Here is a 22593-nt window from a genome sequence, read left to right as displayed (position 1 = left end):
CTGCCCGCCCGCCACGGGTCAGGGGTCCTGAGCCCCGCAGAACTCAGACCATGCAGCGCCGCCCCAACTGCCCCAGCCCTTCCTGACCCTCCACATGGGTGGCGGACACTGCCTGCGCCCTGGGCCTGCTGTGGCCCCAACCCCCCGAGGGCCGCCAGCCCGAAACTGGAGCCAGCGCCTGGTCGTGCGGCACCTGCTCACAGACCCACCCACGCCGGCGCACCTGAGCCGGCACACCTGAGCCAGCACACCTGAGCCAGCACACCTGAGCCAGCACACCTGAGCGGCACACGACTCCCCCCTGTGGCCACACGCTGGTCTTCAGCACCCGCTGGTCAGGATCCCTGAGTGCTCACTCCCTGTCCGCTCTGCAGTCAGGAGGCGGCGCCTGGCCCCGGGGAGGACTCGGCGCAGACCAGACGCCTTGCCCGGGGTGGGAGCCCCCAGGCCAGACCAGCAGGAAGTCTGGGTGCGAACTTGTTTGGAAATTGGGTCCTGGTGGGCAGAGTCGTCCTGGGTCGGGGCTAACCCAGGAGCAGGGTCCCCAGGGAGGGGACCGGGCACACTGGCAGATCATGTGACGCTGAGGGGTTGGCGAGCAGGTGGGGAGGGGAGGCCCCTGCCAGCTTCCAGACAGCCGCAACACCTGGGCCTTGGCCCTCAGGCCTCTAGACACAGATGGAGCCCTCTGGGGCACAGAGGCTCGAGGTCTGGGTGTTGCAGGGCCGCCAAGGACACCTGCTCATCCTCCGGGGCCCTGGGGAGCCCGGGCCTCGCAGTGGCTCAGGCGTTCAGGGCGGCCAGTGTCCGAGGGCGGGCACCACGGGACAGGAGGAACAGGGAGCGTCTGGGGGCTGGGCGGGAGCCTGGGTGCGGGTCTCAATCTCCGGAGGGGCCGTGGGCCCGGAACCAGGGATCGCACATTGCAAACCAGGCCTGGAGAAGACACGGAGTATTTATGGATCCCTGCCCTAGAGATGGCCCTGGGGCAGCCCGGGCCGGCTCACCACACGGGGGCATTTCCTGCGGACACTTCTTTTTAAAAAAAATATAATAACTTAGTTAGCATTTTACATGCAGCCAAGCAAGGGCAGGGCGCCCTGGGCCACGTGGCCCTGGGGTCAGGTGCCCGCGAGGGCGGCCGGGCCCACGTCCTCAGACCCCACCTGGCAGGGGTTCAGTGCCCGCTGCTCTGCGTCCCTGTATGCCCGCTGGAAGTCCTGGAAGCGGGGCGCACAGCCCAGCTGGGCCTCCCCAAAGTGCATGTGTCCGGTGAAGAGGAACTCGCCGGGACCTGGCCGCACCCCGCACCGCAGCAGTGTGCTCACTCGGCCCCGCCAGCCGCCCTCAGGCGCCGGCCGGAAGACGCGGCTCTTCTGCCGGTATACCCGGCTCACTCGCAGGTGGATGGCCGAGGCCTGCCGCTCCGGCTCATGGGACACGTCCTGGATGGCGCCGCGCACGACTGTGGGGGGGAAGGAGGGATGAGGGGTGGGTGAGGGGGCCACCTACCCCACTCCCCGCCCGCCTGCGCCCAGAGCCAGCCACATGCCCGCCGGCCAGTAGGAGCCACCCTGGACCTGGGGGACCACGCAGCAGAGCCCGGGTCCACCGCTCCTCCCTCCAGGCTGTGCCCACCCAAGCCCTGCCCAGGCCTGGCCCTCCCAGCCAGCACCTCCCAGGGCCAGTCCCAAGTCCACCACCAAGGGCACGAGCTGCAGGCAGGCAGGCCGGTGGCTAGCGGTCACTCACCGAAGTCGCTGGTGCAGGCAGCCAGCAGCACCTCTGCATCGCTGCAAGGTCGGCAGGCGGCTGTGAGAGGGCAGGGTGGTCAGCAGCCCACGCAGGACCCGGTGGCTGCCATGGGCACTGCCCGTCCTCGCTGCCCACCCCTCTCTGCCTCGTGGCCAGGTGCGGGGGACGGGACAGTAGATGGGCTAGGGGCAGGTTGCATCCAGCCGATTCAGGGAACACCTGGGTGCACCCCAGAGCGTCCCTCACCAGGCCAGGCTACCTGCACACCCCCGACCCGGGTCCCACCACCCCACGGGGCCACAGTGGTGCCACCCACCCTCCTGCTGAGGCCGTGGGGCCTCCAGCTGACCAGCAGGTGCAGAGGGGCCCCGCCTGGCCTTGGGCTCCAAACGCCCTTCGTAACACCCTTCACAGTCAGCCCAGCTCTCAGCATCCCCAGAGGGCCCGGGGCTTTCCGCAGCCCAGCTGCCTCCCGTGAGGGCCTGCACCTCTGAGGGCTCGGCTGCGCTGGCGGAGCGAGAGCAGCCTTCCTGCCAGCCCCCACGTCCACACCCGAGCCTCTGTTGCACCTGCTCTGTTTCCCAGTTTGGCGCGAATCCCCAGACGCCACAGGCGTGAGCATGCAAGGAGACTCAGCCGCCCTGAGCCGGGACGTCCGGCACCCCCCCAGCACCCCTCCCCCGCCTCACCTGACTGCCCACCGCCAGGCTGCCCACCGCCAGGCTCAGGGTGGCCACCCCAGGCGGGTGCAGTCCCTGCTGGGCAGAGCAGGGTCCTCGCAGGCCTGGGGAGCGTGCCCCGAGGCTGCGTCCTGCCCGGAGGAGGGCGCGTCCCAGCTTGGCTGAGCAAGCGCCTGACTCACACCCGCCCACCGCGGCCGCGTCTGACGCGGAGCAGAGCCACGGAGCAGGACAGGCCTGTCGAGGCCCGGAGCCAGCCCGGCCCAGGCCCAGGCCGGCGGCCAGCGCCTCCCACCGGCCTGCCCCGTGCCTGCCCCCACGGGGTCCTCGGAGGGTCACGAGTCGGCTGGGGAGGGGCACAGGGTCCCCAGAGGGGGCTTCCTGCCCGGCCACATGCCAGGGGTGGGTGGGGAGGGCCTGTCCCAAGGTGAGGGGGCATCTGGAGATCCCGCACGGGCAGCCCGGGGCTGGCGGGGCGAGAAGCCGTGAGCCCCAGACCCGCGGGGTGCAGCGCCACGACAAGCCCGCCGGCCCGGCCAGCCCACCTTGGAGGGCGGTCAGCGCACAGGCCAGGCGAGCCGTCCGCCGGCCCCGAGGCTTGCGTCCCGGGTCTGAGCTTCAGGAGCTGCGAAGCTACGGAAACAAACCCTGATGGGCTGGGGCCCCGGGCAGGGGCTGGGGTCTCGGATGAGCCCTGGGGGTGCACAGGAGACGGGAGAGGGGCCAGTCAGGGAGTGGGGGACAGCATGTCCCCAGCCCGGCAGGGGCCTGCAGTGGTGCGTCCAGACCTGCCAGGTGAGCGGGAGGTGGAGGGCGCCGTGTTGACCGGCAGCCAGGAGACAGGGCAGGGGATGCAGGCCGTGGAGCGAGGCCCAGCTGCCCAAGGCCCACGGCCGCGCTGCCCCGAGGTGACCCCATGGGAGCTCGGACTCACCAGTCGTCCCCTGCGCCTGGCCTCACCCTCCCTCCGTCTTCCTGGCCAGGAAGTCAGGGAGCCACACCCTCCCTCGAGCCAGGGCGGACGCCAGGGCCACGCTGGGCAGAGGAGCCGCCAGGGCAGGCCCCCAAGCGCCACCCACAGGGCAAGGAGCTCTCCCTGTCACTCCTACCCTGGCCACTCGGCCCCATCAGGCGGGGCTGCCCCCAAGCTCTCAGGTGACAGAGGGGATCCGCAGAGGGGCTCTGAGGTCTCCAGGCAGGAGGGGAGGCCTGTGGGGCCCAGGTCCTCCCAGCGCCTCACTGGCCCAAGCAGCAGAGCGAGGAGGCCCTGTTCTGGGGGCCTAGCTGTGGGTCCAACGGCCGCCCCAACCCCAACCCAGAGTATGGGAGGGGCCGGGCGGGCCCCACTCCAGCTGGGAGAGAACCCCGCAGAAGGACTGCACCCCAGACTGCACAGCCGCCTTGCTGGCCGCACCCGTGTGCCGTCTCCATGGCCCAGCTGGTGCCCACATTCCTGGATGTGCTGGGCCGGGAGGAGCCACTGGCCGCCTGGGCTGACCTCAGCAGGGGTGGCCAGGGCTTTGCCCATGGCCCAGCGGCATCTGGCCGCTTCCTGCCACCCCAGCCTCCCGCCAGGGAGCAGCTGCCCTGGCCTCGCTCAGCATTGGTGCTGCTGGCGCATGTGTGCCGAGACTGGACGTGAGGCCAGCAGCCCAGCACCCCACACCGGCCGGCCGCAGCCATGGGCTCTGTCCTCTCGAGATAGCACAGGCCAGAGCCAAAGCCTCATCCCCAAGGGCGGGGGATGGTGGCCATCTAGCCCCAGGACAAGCCTCGGACCTCCAGCCCCAGCAGGGGTGGGAGCCAACACTGCCCGCCAGGGGCACCGGAGGCTGGGAGGAGGGGACAGTCCCCCGTGTGCGGCCGTCCGGGCACCACCACAGCCCCAGACTGCGCCAGCACTTGGGTGTGGGGGCGCGGGGCACCTCAGAACCCAGCCCCTCCAGCCTCCCATCCCACGCAGGCCAGCTCCCATGCTCACCGGAAGGCGCGTGCAGGTGGGAGCCAGCGCGGTGGCCCGTCAGCTCGTACTGGAAGCCGGTGGCCCTGCGGCTGATGTCCAGCTGCGGAGTGGCCTCCACGAACAGGCCGCCCTGCTCGAAGGGGAAGCACCGCACCTGGCCAGGCCCGGGCTCCCCGTCCCGCACCAGCAGCTTCAGTTCTCCAGTTTTTTCCAAATAAATATTGGCCCCCGAGGCGTCCTGGAGGGGCTTAACGCACAGCGTCAGGGGCCGGAGCGGGGACAGGGTGTTGGGCCGCAGGTTGACGATGAGCGCGCCGGTGGGGTACATCCACTCCACGGCGCCCGCGGCGCAGCGCAGGTACACCTGCTCCACCTCCTTCCTGTGCGCCTCGTGCGTCAGTCCGCTGCGGGGGAGGGACACGGTCAGCAGGCGCCCCGCCCCAGGCCAAGGCCCCGCCCCCACCCCAAGGGGCCCCTGCCACCATCCCGCAGGAGGCCGGCCACCGCCATGTCTCCTGCAGCTCGGGGCCACCCAGCATCGGGCAACAGTAACCCCGCACATCTCCCCACAGGCTCCCCCAGCGCACCTGCTGCAGGACTCCAGGGCTGCAGGCCGGCAGCTGACCCCTCCCTCCAAGCCCAGTGCCTGCACCCCTGGCCTAAGGCGCACGAAGTGGGGAGATGGGGGAGAGGTGACAGCAGAGAACAGGGCTCTCCTGCATCAGCCCAGCAACAGCAGGGGCAGTGGAGGGAAGGGTGACCCCAGCGCCTGGCCCCCTGCAAGAGCAGACCGCTGGCTGCAAGGGTGCCCTACTGAGTCCGGGCAGGATGGGGTGCCAGTCCAGCCCATCGCCAAGACACCACTCTCTCTCCTGAGAGGCCACGTGGCTTCTCTCTGCCGACCACACTTTTTAAAATAAACTCAAGCATTATCACGGCCAGCCTGGGGTGGCGGGGAGGGTCCGCAGGCAGCGGGGGCCTGCAGGAAGCCGCGCTCTCAAGTCCGCGCGAGCCTCACTGCCGTTGTGCTCCACTGGCTGCTGGGCGCTGGCCGGGTGGGGCAGGCCTGGGACGTGGCTGGTGTTGTGTGGACAAGGCAGAGCCCCGAGGCCGGCCGGCGGGGACACACTGCAGCCCCGGCACCCGCACCAGCGCCCCGCAGCCAGCCAGCTTTCCCGCATGGGGCCTGGTTCTGATCGGGGCTCAGACAGGTTCCCCCACATTCTTGGGATTTTTATGTGGCGTGAACAATGCCGCATTGAGTGTCCAGCCAGCCGAGGGAGCCCAGTGACCGCCACGGGGAGAGGCCCATGTCCTCGGCCCAAAAGCCTCACTGCCCGTGGATAGCCAGTGGCAGACCAGGGCTGCAGTCCGCCCGCAGGTCACCCACCGCAGGCCTGCAGGGCCGCGGGTGCAGGGCAAACCCGAGGGCCAAAGCCAGGGGACGCTCACAGGCCCTGTGAAGCTGGGGCAGCACCTGCCGGCGCGTGTGGGGTCAGGCCACGGGCGAGGGGCTGACCGCGCCATCATCGCCCACTGGACACAGCCAGGCTAGTCTGCCCCGGGCGCCCGGCCCGGCCCCAAGGGCCAGTGGGGGACCTGCCCCGTATCCAGGCACCGGCCCTCAACTTTCCCCAAAACCCCTCCTGTCCGAGGGATCACCTCCCTCCCGGCAACCCTGGGGTAGGGGAGCCACACGATAGGCCGTGCACCCCTCACTGAGTGGCCTTCATCAGGCAGCTCGCACCCCACCTGGTGGGCCAGAGGGAGCCCCATGGGCACAGGCGGGCACCCCACAGCCGCCCAGGATGGAGACCTGAGTGCGCACAGCGGCCCCTCACCTGCACGATGCCCATGGCGTCCCCGGGACCAGGTACAGGGTGAAGGCCCACGTGGGCCCAGGCCCACCACCTCCCCTCCCCCAGCACCGCGGGGCCCACAGGACGTCAGGCCTCACGGCCTGCCCAGAAGGACCCCAGAGAATCCAGCCTGCAGCAGCCCTCCGGGTCTCCAGCACCTGCGGGCAGGAGGAAGGCCAGAGCCACCAAAGAAGCCAGCACTGCACCCCCGATGGTCAGCGTGGGGCGTCCCCGACATTCCCAAGAAACGCGGGGGGATGAGGCAGGACACAGCTCCACGTGGACCAGTGGGGCCCGGATGGTGAGAGCTCGGCTTCCGCAGGGGGAGCGTCCAGTGGCGGCTCCAGGCAGACACTCCTGGAGCAGCCTGACGGGCAGAGGGCAGGGCATCCACCTCGGGGCCTTGGAAGGGTGGGTGGGTGGCTCCTGCCCACGTCACCAAGAGGAAGTGACAGCCGCTTGTTCGCCCCGTCAGGAAGCCCTCGATGGACCCCGGGAGCCACAGGCCCTGTGGCCAAGCCCCCGCGCGGGTGCAGCAGGTGCGGCCCTGCCCCGCCCCGCCCCGCCCGGCCCTGCCACAGCGGGAGTCCATGGTCCGCCTTTATGGCCACGGCCTGATAAAGCCCGTCCCAGGCCCACTTCGCTGCTTGGAAACTCAGGAGCACGTCCCGGCGCATCACATGCGCCGGCGCTATGGAGAGCCGCTCCCCCGACCGGCACAGTCGGCTGCACAGCGGCAGCCAGGCCCACCGCCACCCCGCCAGCTCCGTCGGCTGCTCCAGACACGGGCTGAAAAGTGGGGGGCAGTGCCGCCAGGCAGAGGGGGCTGCTCTGGGAACACGGCCCCGACTCCTCTCTGGACCCCACCCCAAGCTCCCCCGCCCTGCAGCCAGGCCTGCCTTTGGGCTAAGCGGGAGAGGACTGGAGGGAGCCCACGACCGAGGGCGCGCCGGCAGTCCTGAGGGTGCACAGGCACCCCGCTTCTCCTGGCAGGGACAGGAGGGAAAGGAACTCCTCCCGCTGCAAACACCCGCCCGGTCCGGCTGGAGAGCCCTGACCGGCTCTCCGTCCGGCGGAGACGCAGGCTCCCAGGCCAGGACTGGGTTTCTGTTTTTAATCGGCAGAGGCAGGACACCCCAAGGCTAGTGTGGGGGTGCGATGACTCGTCCGGCAGAGGCTGTGGGGCGGGGAGCGTGGTTCGCAGCAGGGGAAAGGGCAGGCCAGGAGTGTGTCAGCCGGGGCTCGCGGCCAGCTCCGCTCTGGGGCTGCCCCCCCTGCAATCTCAGTTCCTCTACCCTGCTGGGGGGGGCAGGCGGGCGCCTCCCCACGCAGGGCCCGCAGGCTCTTCGAAGGGGGCGGGAAGGGGGCGTGGGGCGCGAGGCCGGGGCCCTCGGAGCACTGGGGCTGCCAGTCCCCCGGAGGGCGCTGCCCGCTGCGGGGCACCCTCTGGGGAGGGCACCAGGGGACCCCGCGAGGCCCGGCGCGAGGTGCCCGGAGCCTCCGGCCAAGGGGCTGGGCGAGGCCCGCTCCGGGCACCCCGACGCCCAGGCCCGGCCGGCCGCAGCCACGAGGCGTCGCCCCGCAAACGCGGGCTCCGCGGCGGCCCCGGCGCAAAACCGGCCCCGCGGAGGCGCGCGCAGGCCCGGGCCGCTCTCCCGCCGGGCCGCGCCCTGGCCTCGCCCGCGCCCCGGAGCTCCTCGCCCGTCCCTGGCCGGCGACAGCCCCGGGGCCGCGGGCGGCGGGGCGGGGGTCGCGGCCCGCGCTCCCCAAGGGCGGCCCGACCTTCCCCGCGGGGCGCAGGTGTCGCCGGCCCCAGGTCGCCGCCGCCGGGCTCGGGGGACCCTTCCCGCTCGCGGCCGCGCCGCCCGCAGGGCCCGAGGCCGGCGCCGACCCGCGGGCGCCCCAGCGCGGCCGGCCGGGCGGGCGGCGAGGGACCCGGGGGCCGCGCGGGTGTGGGCGGCCGGGCGTCCTCGCGCGCCGGGCCGGGCCGGGCCGGGCCGCCGCGGGCTCTTTTGTTCTAAGGCCGGAGCCGGGCCGGAGAGCGCGCCCCGCCGGTGCCGGCTCCGCGCCGCGGCCCCGCGGGCCGGAGGGAGGCGCGAGGCGGGGGGCGCGCGCGGACTCACCTCCCCCGCCAGCTGCAGCGGTCGCTGGAGTACTGGGCGCCCGCGCCGGCCAGCAGCGCGGCCAGCAGCAGCAGCAGCGGCAGCAGCGGCGGCGGCGGGCCGGGGCCTGGGGCGGGGGGCCGCGGCCGCAGCTGCCCCGCGCGTGCCCCGGCCGCCCGCGCCGCGCCCCGCATGCCCGGCCGGCTCGGCTCGGCTCCCGCTCGGCTCGGCCGCCGCCCGCGGCCGCGCGCCCGGAGACGCTCGCCCCGGCGCGGCCGGCGGGCCGGGCTCCGCTCCAGGCGGGTCACGGCGCGCGCCCCTCGCGCGCCCGGCGCGGCCGCCCGCCCATCCCCGCCGGCCCGGGCGCCCGAGCCGCTCGAGCCCCGGGAGCGCGCGGCCCTGACCCGCGTGGAGCCCCGCGTGGAGCCCCGCGCCGCAGCCCAGCCGCGTCTGGAGTTGCAAGTCCGCGGTCGGCGTCCCGGCACAGCTGGGGGGCGGGCCCGCCGGCGCCCCGCCCCGGCCCGGCCCGCCCCGGCCCGCCCCGGCCCGCCCCGGCCCGCCCCCGCGCCCCCGCGCCCCCCGCGCCCCCGCCGCCCCCGCCCCGCGCGCCCCGGCCCCGCGCGCCCCGCCCCGCGCGCCCCGCCCCGCGCGCCCCGCCCCGCGCGCCCCGGCCGGCGCTGGGCCGCCGTGGAGGGGCGGGGGCGCGCGAAAGGCCGGAGGAGTCAGGCCGGACCACGGAGTCGGGGCGGGCGGGGCGGGGGCGCGGGGGAGAAGGGGGGGCGCGGGGGACGAAACTGAGACCCGGGCCGAGCGCCTGGCGGCCGGTGCCACGTCTAAGCCCTCGCGGCCTGCGGCCCCTCCCGGCCAGGCGCCCGCGGTGCCGGCTCTGAGCCCCCAGCCTGGGCGCCAGCGTGTCCTGCGCCTGATCCCCGCGGCCGGGCCTGCTCCCCGCAGGTTCGGCGGGGTCCGGTTCTGCTGAGCGGAGACCCTGCTGTGGCTGATGGTGTAGCCAAGTGGCGGCCGGTGCGCCCTGGACACCGCCCGAGTACAGGAAGGCCCCGGCCGGCACCCTCCTGCGGGCAGCGCCGCCCCTGCGGCCGGCCGGGCCTCGGGACAGTGCAGACCGGCCGCTGTGCTCTCCGGCCGATCGCCTTTAACGAGGCAAACCGCCCCCCATACTGCAAACGCCCTCGGAGACCCCAGGACCCAGCTGCCGAGGCTGAGGGCTCAGCCAACACCCAGAGGGGCACGGCAGCCCGGCCCCGGGGCAGCGTCTCCTGGCCCGGTGCCCCCGAGAGGAGGGCGAGGGCCTTCCGGGCAGCACCACGGCCGTCCAGGCCCTGCTCCAGCCCAGACACACTCCAGGAGCAATGTCGCTGCCCCCGGGGCTCCCTCACAGTGATGTGCAGGCCGCAGCTCCTCAGCTGGACGGGGGGTGGGGTGACCACACTGGGCAGGCTTGAGGCGCAGGGCCCAGCATAGCCAGCGCAGGCCTGGGAGGGGGAGGCGGGCCTCGGGCTGCCAGGCGAGGATGCCGGCTCACCCTGGAAGGAGTCCGCCTGGCCCTAGGACTGAGCAGGCCTGTCCATCCCCAAAGGGTCCTCTCACAGCGTGGAGGGGTGGGATGGGCTGGGGGCTGCAGGACCCCCGTGTCACAAATGCGGAGGTGGGCCTGCTAGGGCTTCGCCTGCCCGCCAGCCCTGGTGGCGGAGAGGCCGTCTCTGGGGCCCTGGAGCTGGCCAGCCCAGGCCCAGGGCTCCGTGGCTGCGGGGAGCTGCTGCCCCCAGCCCAGGTGTCCTCTCTAAAGCTGAGAGGATAGAGCAGGCGCAGCCACAGGTCGCCCCCGAGTCAGCACCGCCTTGGGCCCGCACGTCTGCTGGGGGCTGGGGGGCTGGGAGGGCCTGGCCTTGCTGCTGTCAGGCCTTCTCCCTCGGAACCTCCCTGGGACGCAGGTGCCTCCAGATTCCTGGAGGGTCCCTGAGCAGGAATTTCCAGATCCCCTCCTGACAGGCGAGGGTGGGGCTGCAGCTGCAGAACTGGTTGCCCGGCTTCTCAGGCCTGGCAGGTTCCTGCTGCCAGCAGGCGGCCTCCTTGACAGCCTGCAGGCCCTGGGGGCCGAGGAGGGGGCCGTGGCTGTCACCCAGGGCCCAGCCAGGACACAGACCCCTGAGGGTTCTGCCTGGGGGGCCTTGCCAGTCACAGAAGAGGGTCCCCCTGGCAGCGAGAGGACCTTGGGGCTGTTACTCCACCATGGCTGGGCTGGGGAAGCAGTGGGGGCCTTCCCAGTGCTTGTTTCACCTGATGAGCCCCGGAAAGGGCCATGGCCAGGCCACCCCCAGGGGAGGAGCTGGACATCGTGGTGTCCCGGCTGGACCCCTGGCTTCTTTCCGGCCCCCAGCCTGAGGCAGCTGAAGCCAAGGAGCAAAACTGCTCCCCACCAGGCCTGTCCTGCACCCCAGGCCTGCAGGGACCCCTGCGGACAGCAGCCACAGACCCAGGCCCCCAACCCAGGGCTGCCTTGACCACGCCCCCCCACACCCAGGGGCCTGGGCACTGAGAGGCCAGTAGAAGGGCCGCAGCAGTGAAGGCTGAGGCCTGTGGCCACCTCCAGCTCCCGGGCCCAGCCTCATGGGCAGTGGTGGCTCTGTAGGTCGAGCTCACCTTACTCACCACTTCTGGGTCAGGACCCTTGCCACCCGAGAGGGCCGCATGTGGCCAGGCAGGGAGCCCGGCAGTCGCCCATCCACTGTCCCCGGTGCTGTCCCAGTCGGAGCCACCTCGGGTCTGGCTGACTGGGCTGCGGGGCCAGGTCTGCTTTTGTGTCCTGGGCACCTGCCGGGGCTTCGGGGGTCCACATGCAGCCGGGCAGGCGGCCATGGCCCCAGCTCGCCAGGGAGGGGTGGCGGCAGCTCTCGCTGGCCCACGGCCCCCAGCACCTTCAGGACCTCCAGGTCATGTTCCCAGATGCCCCCGGATGTCGCACTGCTTTGGGGACCAGCCACCCACACCAGCTCACTAGAGCCTTCTCGCCCCACCCGCCTCTGCCTTTGGGGTCGTGGCCTGGTTCCAGCCCACCCCCTGTGGTCCCCGCCCCCGGCCTGCCCGCCCCTGGTGGGTCCATTTTGCTGATCTCTTGCGGGACATGATGGTTGAACTTGTAGTCGGTCGACAAACAGGCCCAATGCTATGATTAGACGCGCAGGCGCCGCAGGAGCCAGCAACGTGTAATTACAGCGCGGCCACGCCCAGCTGCGTCGGAGCTGGACCCCACAGCCAGCACAGCAGGGCGGGCTTGGTACTGGACTCCCCTCCACCGGACCGAGGGCCCCGCCTTGAGGCAGCGCCCAGCAGGGACTTGGCTGGCAGGGAAGCTCTGGGAGCACCTCAGGAGGGGCTGGCCGCAGCAGAAGGTGAAACCGCACCTGGAGGGGTGGCGTGACATCGAGTGGCCTCCAGGGCTGACCACGGGTGGCCAGCAGGTCTGCACAGGGGCCAGGGCTGTGAGTGTCCGGAGTCCCCAGGGGCTGAGCCGGAGCTGGGCCTCTGCCTTCGAGGCACTGACAGCCCCCGGGGCTGCCTTGGGAGGGGGCGCGGGGTCCTTCCCCACCAGGAGCAGAAGCCTGAGAGGGGGAGTGTGGTCAAGCAGAACTCTTCCCGCAGAGGCCCAGCCTCCGCCCCTGTCCCCACACCTGCCCGTCTGCAGGCCCTGGGCCCAGGCCGGTGGCTCTGCCAGAGGGAGCATGGCCCTAAGGGTGTGCTGGGGCAGTCTCCAGGCGCGACATCTGGAGGACAGGGCCCTCGCCCAGAGACCCCCTTCCGTGCCGAGGCCCCGCCCCTCTCCCTGCGCTGGGCTCTAGGCCAGAAGTAGAAGCCTCCGTGCTCCCAGGGGGTGCTCCCACGGGGTGCTCAGGGGGCCGCACCCCACTGGAATCGGGCTGCAGCCACAGCACGCCCTGACCGCGCTGGCCACTGCGTAAAGCAGCTCCTTCACCTGCTCACTCAGGGCTGCCGGGCTCACCACTGGGCCAGCTTGACGGAGGATGGAGACGATGACGGACCGGGCTCATCCTCCTGGGTCTGCCGGAGGTGGACACCAGCCCCTGGTGACCTTTCAGTGGGCGCCAAGTGGGAACAGACAGTGGGGGGGGGGCATGGGGCCGAGCCCCGGGTCTGAGTCAACTGTCAGCGTGCAGGGCAGTGGCCCCCAGACGCCACGGGGCCTGCAGGCTGCCCCCAGGACACAGCAGCCTTGGGAGTGTCCAGACCCAACAGTGTCAGTCCCAATGGAAAATTGGCAGGAGGGCACCTGCCTCTCAGCCCCGGGCACCTCTCCTTCCGCACATGTGTGGGCAGGAGGGGGCAGGTGTGGGCACGAGTGGACTTGTGTGGGCACCTGTGGGCAGCCCTCCCGCAGCCCGAGCGGCCCTTCACTGCATACGCGAGCAGGAGCGGCCAGGGCCTGGCGCCATCACCCGAGGCCGCCTTGCTCGCTGCAGGGAAGTCCACCTTCCTGAGCATCGGGGTAAGGGCCACAGCCCCTGCTGGGCACTGCCAGGAGCCTCAGTCCCTGTAACTGTGTCTTCAGCCTCTGCGGGGCTCACTGGACAGTGCCGCAGCCCCAGCAGCTGCGTCCTGCCCTGAGTCAGCCCATTCACACCCCGATCCCGGCCAGGCCTGCGGGGACCAGCCTCTGCCTGCGGGGTGGCCGTCGGGTCGCTAGGTCTGGCACAGAACGTCGATGGGGCCTCTGGGCATGCCAGGGGATGGGGGAGAACCAACCCCACCCCTGTGGGGCCCTCACTGGGGTACCCCGGGCTGCGGCAAGGGCTGGGGGGGACAGTGCACATTGTGTTCACTGTCCAGGAACTGCCACCCCAGGCTTGCCCTGCTATGTGCCCGGGTTGGCCCTGCCTGGCTGGCACAGGCAGCTTTGGGTCACACCCGTGACTCAGCGGGGCAGGCAGGGGCGGCCATAAACACTTCGTCCAGGCCAGCAGGTGGGGCCGAGTCTCCCGCAGCCTCCCGCCTGCAGGAGGCCAGACAGCCAGTGACTCAGGGTCGCCCCCTGCCAGGAGGTAGTGCAGGGAGGGCAGCCCGGGACAGGAGGGCCACTGCCCCCTCACCCAAGGTCCTGTGGGGCAGATAGCCCCAGCCAGAGCCGGGGAAAGCAGGCAAAGCGGCCTGGGGGACGGGGCGCCCCGGGCACCTCAGCCACCTGCCCAGTGGGGCCAGGGATGGGGTGGTCCAAGGGGTGCTGGCCACCTGCATGCTGCAGGCCCTGGAGACCGTGGCTGCATCAAAGCTGAGGCTGGGAGGGGCGAAGGGGCAAGCCGGAGTGGGGACCCCAAACCCCACTAAGCCGCCTGGGTGCGGGCTGTGGCATGGGCGGGACGTGGCTGCAGCCAGAGCCGGCCCCCTGTTGGACCTAAACCAGGGAACGCAACGGTGAGTGAGGCTGTGGCTCCAGCGGGGAGGACGGGAGGCTCCAGCTGGACCCCACTGCAGGCCCCGCCCGCCCCGCCGCCCTCGCACCCCGAGGCGGTGCTCGCCCAGCTGGACATACCCGCAGGCCAGGGCACCACGCAGGGGCGGGGCTGGAGGTCTGGGGCACCTGGAGGAAGGACTCAGGTGAGGGGCACCCTGTTCCGCCTGGATGGGGCCTCGGGCCCCTGGCTCCGGATGGACCTGCCTCCAGCCCGCAGGCTGGGCCGCCCCGGCTAAAGGACACTGGGCAGCGCTCACGGCGCCAGAGCCCTCCCTGCCCTGCGGCCCCACCAGGACCGTGGGTGGGCGCTGCTGCAGCTGTGGGACCCCCAGCCCCCAGCACAGCTGGCATCATTTGGGGGCACCACCTGTGCATCCATCCACCCTCCCCTCTGCAAAGGGGTTTTGGCATCCCAGCGTGGACCCCACGGGGGCCGGCACACACGGCTCGGGGGCAGGGATGCGCCAGCCCAGGGCAGCGAGGGCAGGTGTCTGCATGCCCGGCCCAGGGGCTTGCGGGCAGCAGGGCCTCACAGCCTCGGGTGCGGCCTGGGTGAGACGGTCCTCTCGCCCGGCCCAGGCGCCCGGCGAGTCCCTGCGCTGTCTCAGACGCCAGGGCTCCGGCGCCGTGCGCACGCGCTGGCACATCTTGGCGTGCACGTGTAGCCCACGTGTGTGCCGTGAGTGTGCACATGTGTGCTGCGCAGTGTGCCGGCATGTGTCTCTGTGTGCCTCGTGTGTGCGTGTGCCGTGTGAGCATCACACGCGTGTGTGGCGCAGGGTGCCAGCGTGTGTCTGCAGGAGCCTCATGGGAGCGTGCTGCGGCTGGCGGGCTCCGCGCCGGGTCTTCCCGGCCCGGCCCCGGGGCAGAGCTGGCGTCCGACTGTGGGGCTGGGTGTCCGTGCCCGAAGCGCCTGGGGGCACAGCGGCCGCGGCGCCAGCTCTGGGGCAGAGCAGAAGGAGCCAAGTCTGCTGGTGTCAACAGGAAGCTCTTTTGTCGGCGCTTTGGAACCCGCCTGCTCCGGCCTCTTTCAAGTCCGGCCGAGGGGCGGGCAGAGCGGCTGCCATCTCCCTGGGTGACCAGCCTCTCCGTGTCCACAGTCTCCTTCTTGGCCACCCCAGCTGCTGCCCCACATTCCCTCCCGCCCTGCTAGGCCTCGGGGGCCAGCCCCACAGCAGACGGGGCCGCTGGGGCCGGAGCCCACTGTACCCTGCTCTGCCCGCCCTCGCGGGGACTTCACCTCGCTCCCCTCAGCCCTGCCCATGCCCTTGAGGGAGACCAAAGAGCCATCCCAGAGCGCCTGGCAGCTGACGCTGGGCTCCCCGTCTCCCCAGGCATACCCACACTGACCCCTTACCCAGAGGCGCCAGCTTCTGCCATCCAGGACTCTGATCCTGCAGCCCAGCCCGGCCCCAGGAGGCAGGACCTTGCTCTGTGCTGCCCCGAGAAGCCCCTCCCAGGTGGGAGGCAGGGCCTGGTGGGTGCCCAGGGCTTGCAGCGCACGCGGCCAGTGGGGAGCCCGCAGCTGTCCAGCGCCTTCTGAAGAGGCCTGCTCTGCTGGGGGTCCCGGCACTCCGTGCCCAGCCTCGCTGCGGTCAGCATCCAGGCACCCGCCCACGATGGCGCAGGCAGCCGCAGCCCCCAGACGTGCAGTGCCCGGCACACAAGCGCTGGTCCTCGCTCTGCCCGTCCCCTGCTGGCACATGTGGTTTTCAGGGACTGCAGGTCACTCTGGACATTTCCTGAAAAACAATCATTTTGGTGAATGTCGAGGATAGTTTTCCAAAAAAAGAGGGTGTAGGATTGTTGAGCTTTCTAGCAGCCGGTGGGGCCGCCACATGCGGGGCCTGGCGGCCCACGTCCACACGGGCCCTGCCCGTCCTCCCTGGCCAGCTGCTGGGTTTTACGTGCTGCGGACACAGCGTTGGGCACGGGATGGCTCCGGACACTGTCTTCGTCCGATTGACGAGACTTCTGCACTTCCGCGACGTCCCAGCAGAAAGCGCCAACCACAAAAGGCAAAACGAGCTTCGCTGGTGCCGGCGCCATCTCAGCCCCACAGCCGGCCGAGCTGCCTCCCGCCCCGCCCAGAGCACACTCCTGCGGCCGGCGGCCACGGGGACCAGCCACAGGTCTCCCCAGGGGCCTGTGATGCCTGTGGGTGGCAGGAGCTGCTCCGAGAAGGGGCACAGAGCAAGGGAGCCCCACGGGGTCTGCCGGGGAGTGTGGCCAGGAGAGGATTCTCCTGGTCCCCGGAGTCCTGGAGCAGGGCAGCCAGCCGGGGCCAAGGTCCACTGTGTCCATGCGGTGAACACAGCCTGGGGGCAGGCAGTTGTGGAGCCAGGCGGGGGGGATCCTGGCCGTCACTGGCGCTCTGCTGTGGGAGGCCCAGCTGCCAGGTGCCCACAGGAAGCTGGCGCACCCAGTGGGGTCCAGGCAGGCACCCAGACTATGAATGTGGGCCGGGGCTCTTCACGGGCCAGCAACAGGCAGCAGCACCCAGGCCTGGCTCCCAGGGGTGGGGGGCCCTGCCCTGCCTTAGAGGGTGCTGGGGGTGGGCCCCTAGGTGGGCAGTGGCCCCCACCCCTGGCTCACCTGGGGCCCTCTCCCTCCTTCCAATTCCCTGTTCTGGCTCCGCATCAGCTGCCAGCTCATGTGGGGCTGGACTCCGCAGCCTCTGGGGTGGGTGGTGGACAGAAGGACCCCGTGGGGGTGGCCTGGGGCAGGGTGGGCGCACTGAGGTAGCCCCACAGGGTAGGCAGGGTGGTGGGTCTCTTGGGCGAGAGGGCAAAGGCGCGGCTCAGGGCTTTGTGCTGAGCCTTTCCTTACTGGGAAGACGGTCACCGGCATGGAAGCGGGCAGAGCGCCGGGCGTCCCCCAGGAAGGCAGCTCAGCCCTGGGCTCCTGGTTCAGGGCCGCCTGCTCTGGGCCCACAGGCCGGGAAGCTGCCCCAGGCGGCCATGCTGTCCGCACAGGCACCAAGCCTCTCCCCTGGGTGACCTAGCGCTGCTCTGAGCCAAGGGGGTGGCCGCTCAGGGCTGGCCACTGTGGGGAGGGGGCTCACGGCCGCTGCCCGTCGGGGCGCACCCTCTCCAGCGTGGACAGAAGTCCCGAACCCGGTCTGGCCCCTCATTAAGTGAGCAGGCAGCGGAGCCACGCCGGCCGGGACTGCTCCTCGAAGCTCACCTCCCAGGGCCTCCGTGCTGAGAGGCACAGGGGTTCTGCGTCCTGGGCTGCGGCCGGGATCCCCAACTTCCAGCGTTTACAGAGCCGCTGCCAAGTGCTGGCCCTGTGGGGCATGTGGCCCAGGAGCGCCCACTAGACACCGCCCGGTGACCCTGCCCCCTCCTGAGACTCTGTCCCCTCCTGGACCTCACCTACTCCCGGACTCCCTGCCCCCAGGACCCCCTCCCCGGGAACCCCCAGCCCTACCCCCAGCAGTCGGGTTTGGGGAGGCGTGGCATTAGGACAGCGCGTCCACTTGGCTGCGCCACGGCTGTGGAGAGTCGGCCTGGGCTCTGCCGGCGCGGGCACCCGCACCCTCCAGGGCAGCCGGCGGGGTGGCGGGCATGGCCTGCTCCCCAGGGACCCAGGCGCCGGGCACAGGGCCGGAGCGGCAGGTGTCCTGTGGCCTGTGTGCTGCCAGCCACACCTGAGGGCTGGCGGGAAGCCTGGTGTCGGGGTGCAGGCTGTCCCCATGAAACGTGACCCGGTCCTCTGGCACTCACAGGCCCCCAGACTCCAGGCGGTGGCCCCCCAATCCCCACATGCCTTTAGCCCGGCTTCGTGGAAGTGCCACGTGCAGGTCTTCTTGTATTTTCGTTTTTTTAAGATCTTATTCGGGGCCTCCCTGGGGGCGCAAGGGGTTCAGCACAGCGCTAGACGCGGTCGCGGCCCCTGGGCACGAGCTGGGGCCCGGGCAGGGAGCCGCCCGCGGCCAGCAGACCCTCCTGCCTCCCGCGGCCCCTCGGGTGTCCGCGGTCCCGGGGGCGTCCTCTCGCGCCCGCCGGCCGCGCCCCGGCTGAGGGGACCCACAGGCCGGCGGGGCGGGACGGGCGCCGGGGGGCTGCGCGCCGTGGGCATCTCCGCGGCCGGCTCGGGCCGCCCTTGGGCAGGGCCGGCGGGCGCCCAGCGGGCGGCGCGGCCTGGACAGGGCGGGACACGCGGCCGCACTCGGGGCCCCGGCGCCCTCCGGCCCCGCCCCCCGCCTGCGCCTCGCCCGGGAGCCCCCGGCGGCGGGGTCCGCGCCAGCCGGGCCCGTAACTCGGGCGACCTGGCCGCGGGGCGCGGGGGGCGCGCGGGGCGCGGGGGGCGGCGAGCCCCGGCCTTGACCACCGCCGGCCCCGCGTCCGGAAGCGGCCCCGCCCCAGCCCCGCCCCCAGCCCCGCCCCAGCCCCGCCCCCCGGGAGATCCCGGCGTCTCACCCCAAGTTCCGTCGGGTCAGCCCCGCCCCGCGGCCCCGCCCCCGCCCCGCCCCCGGCGGCCCCGCGCACGCGCCGTCCGGAGGAGGCGGAGGCGGCGCGGCCATGGCGGCCCGGGGGGGGCCCGGCGCGGCCCGCGCGCTCGTGGTAGGTGCCGCCCGCGCCCCCGCCCCGCGCGGCCCCCGCCCCCCGCCCGCCCCCCGGAGCCCCGGCCCGGCCCGGCCCCCCCGGCGCCCCCCGGCCTGGCCGGGGCGCCCGTCCCGCTCGCGGCTCCGCGCCTCCTGCCGCGCGGCTGCGGCTCCCCCGGCCCGGGCGCTCTCGGGGCGCAGCGCCGCGGCTGGAAACCCGGGGCCCCCAGTTCCCCGCCTGCCGGCGGCCGGGCACCGTTGGAGGCGTCTGGGCGGGGCGGGGCGGGGGGCGGGAGCAGCGGGCGCCGCGGACGCGGGGGCGCCCTGGGGCGGCTCGGGGTGCGGGCGCGGCGGCGCCGGCCTGAGCGGGGCGCCAGCGGGCGCGCGGCCGGGGTGCGCGAGGGGTGCCCGCCCGCCGCCCCGCCGCCCCGCCGCCCCGCCGGCCCGCCGGCCCGCCAACCCGCGCCCGCCTTCCAGTCGGTCATCCTGCCGGTGCGCAACGCGGCGCGCTGGCTGGACGCCTGCCTGCGGTCCGTGCTGCGCCAGGACTTCCAGGGCCCCTTGGAGCTCTCGGCCTTCGACGACGCCAGCACGGTACGGCCGCGCCTCGTCTCGTGCTAGCGGGCGGGGGTCGGGCGCCCCGCAGCCGGCTGCGCCGCGCCGGAGCTGTCTGGCCTTGATGGGCCACGGCAAACTGCTGGGGGGCGGCGGGCCAGCCGCCCGCAGGGCTCGGGCGGTCAGCACAGCCCGGCCCCTGCCCTGGGAGCCTGCGCGGGGAGAGTCTCGGGTGCCGCTGCTGTAGCGGGAACGGGGTGACGCCCCACAGGCGGCTGCGCCCCAGCCCTTGTCTGCAGACACCGGAGTCTCTCTGGCCCCCCACAGTACCCCTTGCCAAGCTTGACCCCCTGCCCGCGTCAGCGCCTCCTCGCCCTGGGGTGCCTGGCCCCGCGAGGCGGCCGGGAGAGGCCGTCCTCCAGTCTCTGCGTACACAACTGCTGGGGTGTCTTGGGCTGTTCACCCCGGTCTCTGTATAGTGACGCTCCCCTGGGGGCCACCCTACCACATTCCACCCGCCCGCTGCCCAGTCTCCCCCGCACCCCACCCCGCGCCCTCACTGTACACCCTGGGTGGACGGTCGATCACCCACGAGCTCTGCCCTTTCCTGGGCGAGGACCTGCGCGCCTGACCACAGCAGCCCGGGCTGCCCGACCCCAGGGGCAGGCAGGCAGGTGGCCGGGGCAGCTCGGGAGCCTCCCAGGGGCAGGCAGGTGGCCGGTTCTCCAGCCGCCATGATGTTGCACCTCCTGTGGCGCAGGAGACTGTCCTCCTCGCTCCAGGCCAGTGTGGCCTCCCGGTTCCGGGCCCCCTCGTTCCCACTGAATGTCCTGCCCGTCCCGATGCCCATCACGTGCTGCTGCTTCTGAGCGAGCACTGTAATTCTGGGGCTGGGACCCCAACTCCCCACAACTGTTGGGGGGGAGGTTCCCCGTGGCGACAGACGCCAGCTGGTGCTCGAGCTACCGCCTCTCGCCTCCTTTCGCGGTTTCCAGCTGGAAGGACGCGCTGCTGAGAGCCGGCCAGAGGCCCTGACTGCCGTGTCCCTGTGCTTTCAGGACAGGTCTCTGGCTATCCTCGAGGAGTGGAGAGTGAAGCTGGAAGATGCCGGGATCCTCGTGGTGGTTGGAGGCCACAATGCTCCGTCTCCCCGGGGAGGTCGGTTCTGGGGGTCCTTGTCCTGCCTGGGGTGGGTGCTGCTTCCTGCAAGGTCCGCTGAAAGCCACCTTGGGGGTGCTCGGGCTGCTGCTGGCCCAGAGGCCACCAGGCCTGGACTTCTTGTTGTTTGGTGAGGACTCAGGCCGGGGCATTGCGCAGCCGTTGCGTCCCTTGTTTGATGAAGGCTGGTGGGTGTTTTTACTTCCGGCGCGATTGTCATGGTTGGTCACCTCCGCTTCTCTTTGCTTTTAAGATTTATTTTTATTTATTTATTTATACAAGCACTGGGCACAGTCAGACGCGCGGGAGGGCGAGAGGATTCCCCAGAGCCAGAGCGGGGAGCAGAGCAGGCAGAAGGACCGAAGGACACTGCTGAGGGGAGCAGCGGGCGGCAGGAGAGGTCTGTGCGCCATGTGGGACCCTCGCCGGTGGCCGGGGAGCAGCCGGGGATCGAACCGGCACCGCAGAGGCCGCGGGCAGCTTCGCAACCCAGCGCTCAACCGCTGCGCCCCCGGGGAGGCCCTTGCTTCTGACTTTTTTAACATGGGGCGACCCCTGGGTGTGGCTGGGGCCTCACCGCAGCTCATGTGTGCATTTCCTGGACAGCCACACTGACCGTGGGCGCGGCCCTGGGACAACTGCCCGCTCAGTGCCTCAGCCATTTTGGGGGGGTGTTTGCTGTGTCTTGTTGAGGTGAGTGGCTCTTAGCCCACCCTGGTGATCATGATCAGTCCCCAAAGGGGTGTGCCCAGCACCGACATCCCACCCAGAGCCACCCGGCCTTGGGCGCCGTCTTGCCTTGGTCACTGTCCCAGCGGCGGCCCTCCCGCGAGGACGCGTCCTCAGGGTGCTGCTGGGCGTGAGCCACAGGGTCTGGCCAAGGCTTCTCCATGTCCGTCTGGGTTCCTGCTCTTGCATCCAAGCCTTTTGTCCGTTCCAAGTTGATCCTCACACGTGCTCAGCTCGTGGCTGCTCTGTCCTGGGTGAGGGGAGGCCCCGCTTCCAGCCCCATGCATGCAGCGGGGTCCCTGCTCCGCACAGGTGCTGGCGGGTGGCCCTGGCCCGGCCAGCATGGCCCTTGCCTCCCACTGCCGCCTGCTGGGCCAGCAGGGCACCCAGGCCGGGTGCTGGGTGTCACGGAGGAGACTGTTCTGGGCATGCTGGTCGGCGCCCCTTCATGCTTCCTGACCTGTAGTGGCTGTGGTGTCCCCCTCGTCCCCACCAGCCCTTCAGGGCACCCCAGTGGGAGCTGCCTCATCCCCTGCCCCAAGAGGTGCTGCGGGGCAGGCTGGGCAGCCCTGGGTGGGCACCTCCCGGGCCCGCGTTCTCCTCAGACCCTCCTCTGGACTGCAGCTGTCTGGCCACTCGGCCCGGCTCAGCCAGCCTCTGCTCCAGGGAGGCGGGTGCCCGCCTGGCCCCTCTGGCTCTCACTGCCCCTCACTACCTACCAGAGGCTCCCGCTGGGCTCGTGTTCCCTGAGGCCACTGCTCAGAAACCTCCCCGCCTGCCTCCCAGGCTGAAAGCAGTTCCCACAGGCTGCGCTGAGCTCACCTGCCCTCTCACCTGCTCTCTTACCACACCTGCCCTTGTGGCCCACTCTCCGGGCTCCAGCAGCCTGTGGGCCTTGCTGCCATAGACTCTCTCAGTACCACTGCCACTGGGGCCCCCAGCGTGGCCTCCAGCGGCCTGGCCTCCCTCCTGCCCTAGCGGGCGGCAGGGAAAGAACCACGGGGGTCTGAGTCATAAGAGAACATTTCTTTTTCTTTCTTGAACAGTCGGATACTCCAGAAACCAAGCGATAGCACAGAGCTCGGGGGCCTTCCTTTGCTTTTTGGACTCGGTGAGTGACTCTGCCTGGTTTAGAATGCACGGTGTGCGTGTGGGGTGAATGACCGAGCTGAGATCCGAGCGTGGTCACCCACATGCTATGGTCAGGAGCGACGGTCGGGCTGCAGTGGCAGCTGTGGTCCAGTCGCCGTGGCATTCCATGGCTTTGGACAAATAAGATGACGTGGCATGAAGCACCACAACCGGAGGGGCTGGGGGCCTCGTGTCCCGCCTGTCTGCGCGTGCCGATGGACTCAACCTCAAGCCTTCCCCGTCTGTGTCGGCCTGGCCTGCCCCTCATCGCAGGGCCCGACGGGGGCGGCCTCCGGCACTTCCTGTCTTCAGGGTCTTCGTCTCTGTGGGGATGGGGGGATGGGCCTCTGGCCCCTTGTGCTGTGGGAGCCTCAGCTCACAACCACATGTTGAAGGAAATGGGGTGCTTGCAGGTGCAAGGGGCTTAATGAGCTCCCCTGGGGCCGAGGGCATTTTGTCGGCCACCAGGGATACTGCCTGGCGGCCATTAGCACCCACCCAACCTGTGGACCGGGCCCCCTTCCTTGGCGTCAGTGCCACCCGCTGCCAGGTATAGAGACGGGATGGGACGAAGCACAGACAGGAGGCCGGGGCCTCCCTGCTTGTCCACCAGTTGGCCGTGCCACC

General features: G+C 71.6%; 1 protein-coding gene across 1 annotated transcript; it reads right to left on the bottom strand.

The window, feature by feature from the left end:
• Nucleotides 1–1121: 1121 nt before the first annotated feature.
• On the bottom strand, nucleotides 1122–8553 carry METRNL (meteorin like, glial cell differentiation regulator; the record flags this gene model as incomplete). Its single annotated transcript, XM_084238117.1, has 4 exons — nucleotides 1122–1465; nucleotides 1753–1812; nucleotides 4417–4802; nucleotides 8381–8553. 4 exons carry the CDS (start codon nucleotides 8551–8553, stop codon nucleotides 1122–1124), a joined length of 963 nt encoding a protein of 320 aa, XP_084094243.1.
• Between the last annotated feature and the right edge of the window lie 14040 nt (nucleotides 8554–22593).

This window comes from Talpa europaea (genome assembly GCF_964194135.1).
Source record: "Talpa europaea genome assembly, chromosome: 7".
Taxonomy (NCBI): Eukaryota; Metazoa; Chordata; class Mammalia; order Eulipotyphla; family Talpidae; genus Talpa; species Talpa europaea.
The sequence above is the reverse complement of the archived record's forward strand: the minus strand, read 5'-3'. Positions and strand labels throughout refer to the sequence as shown.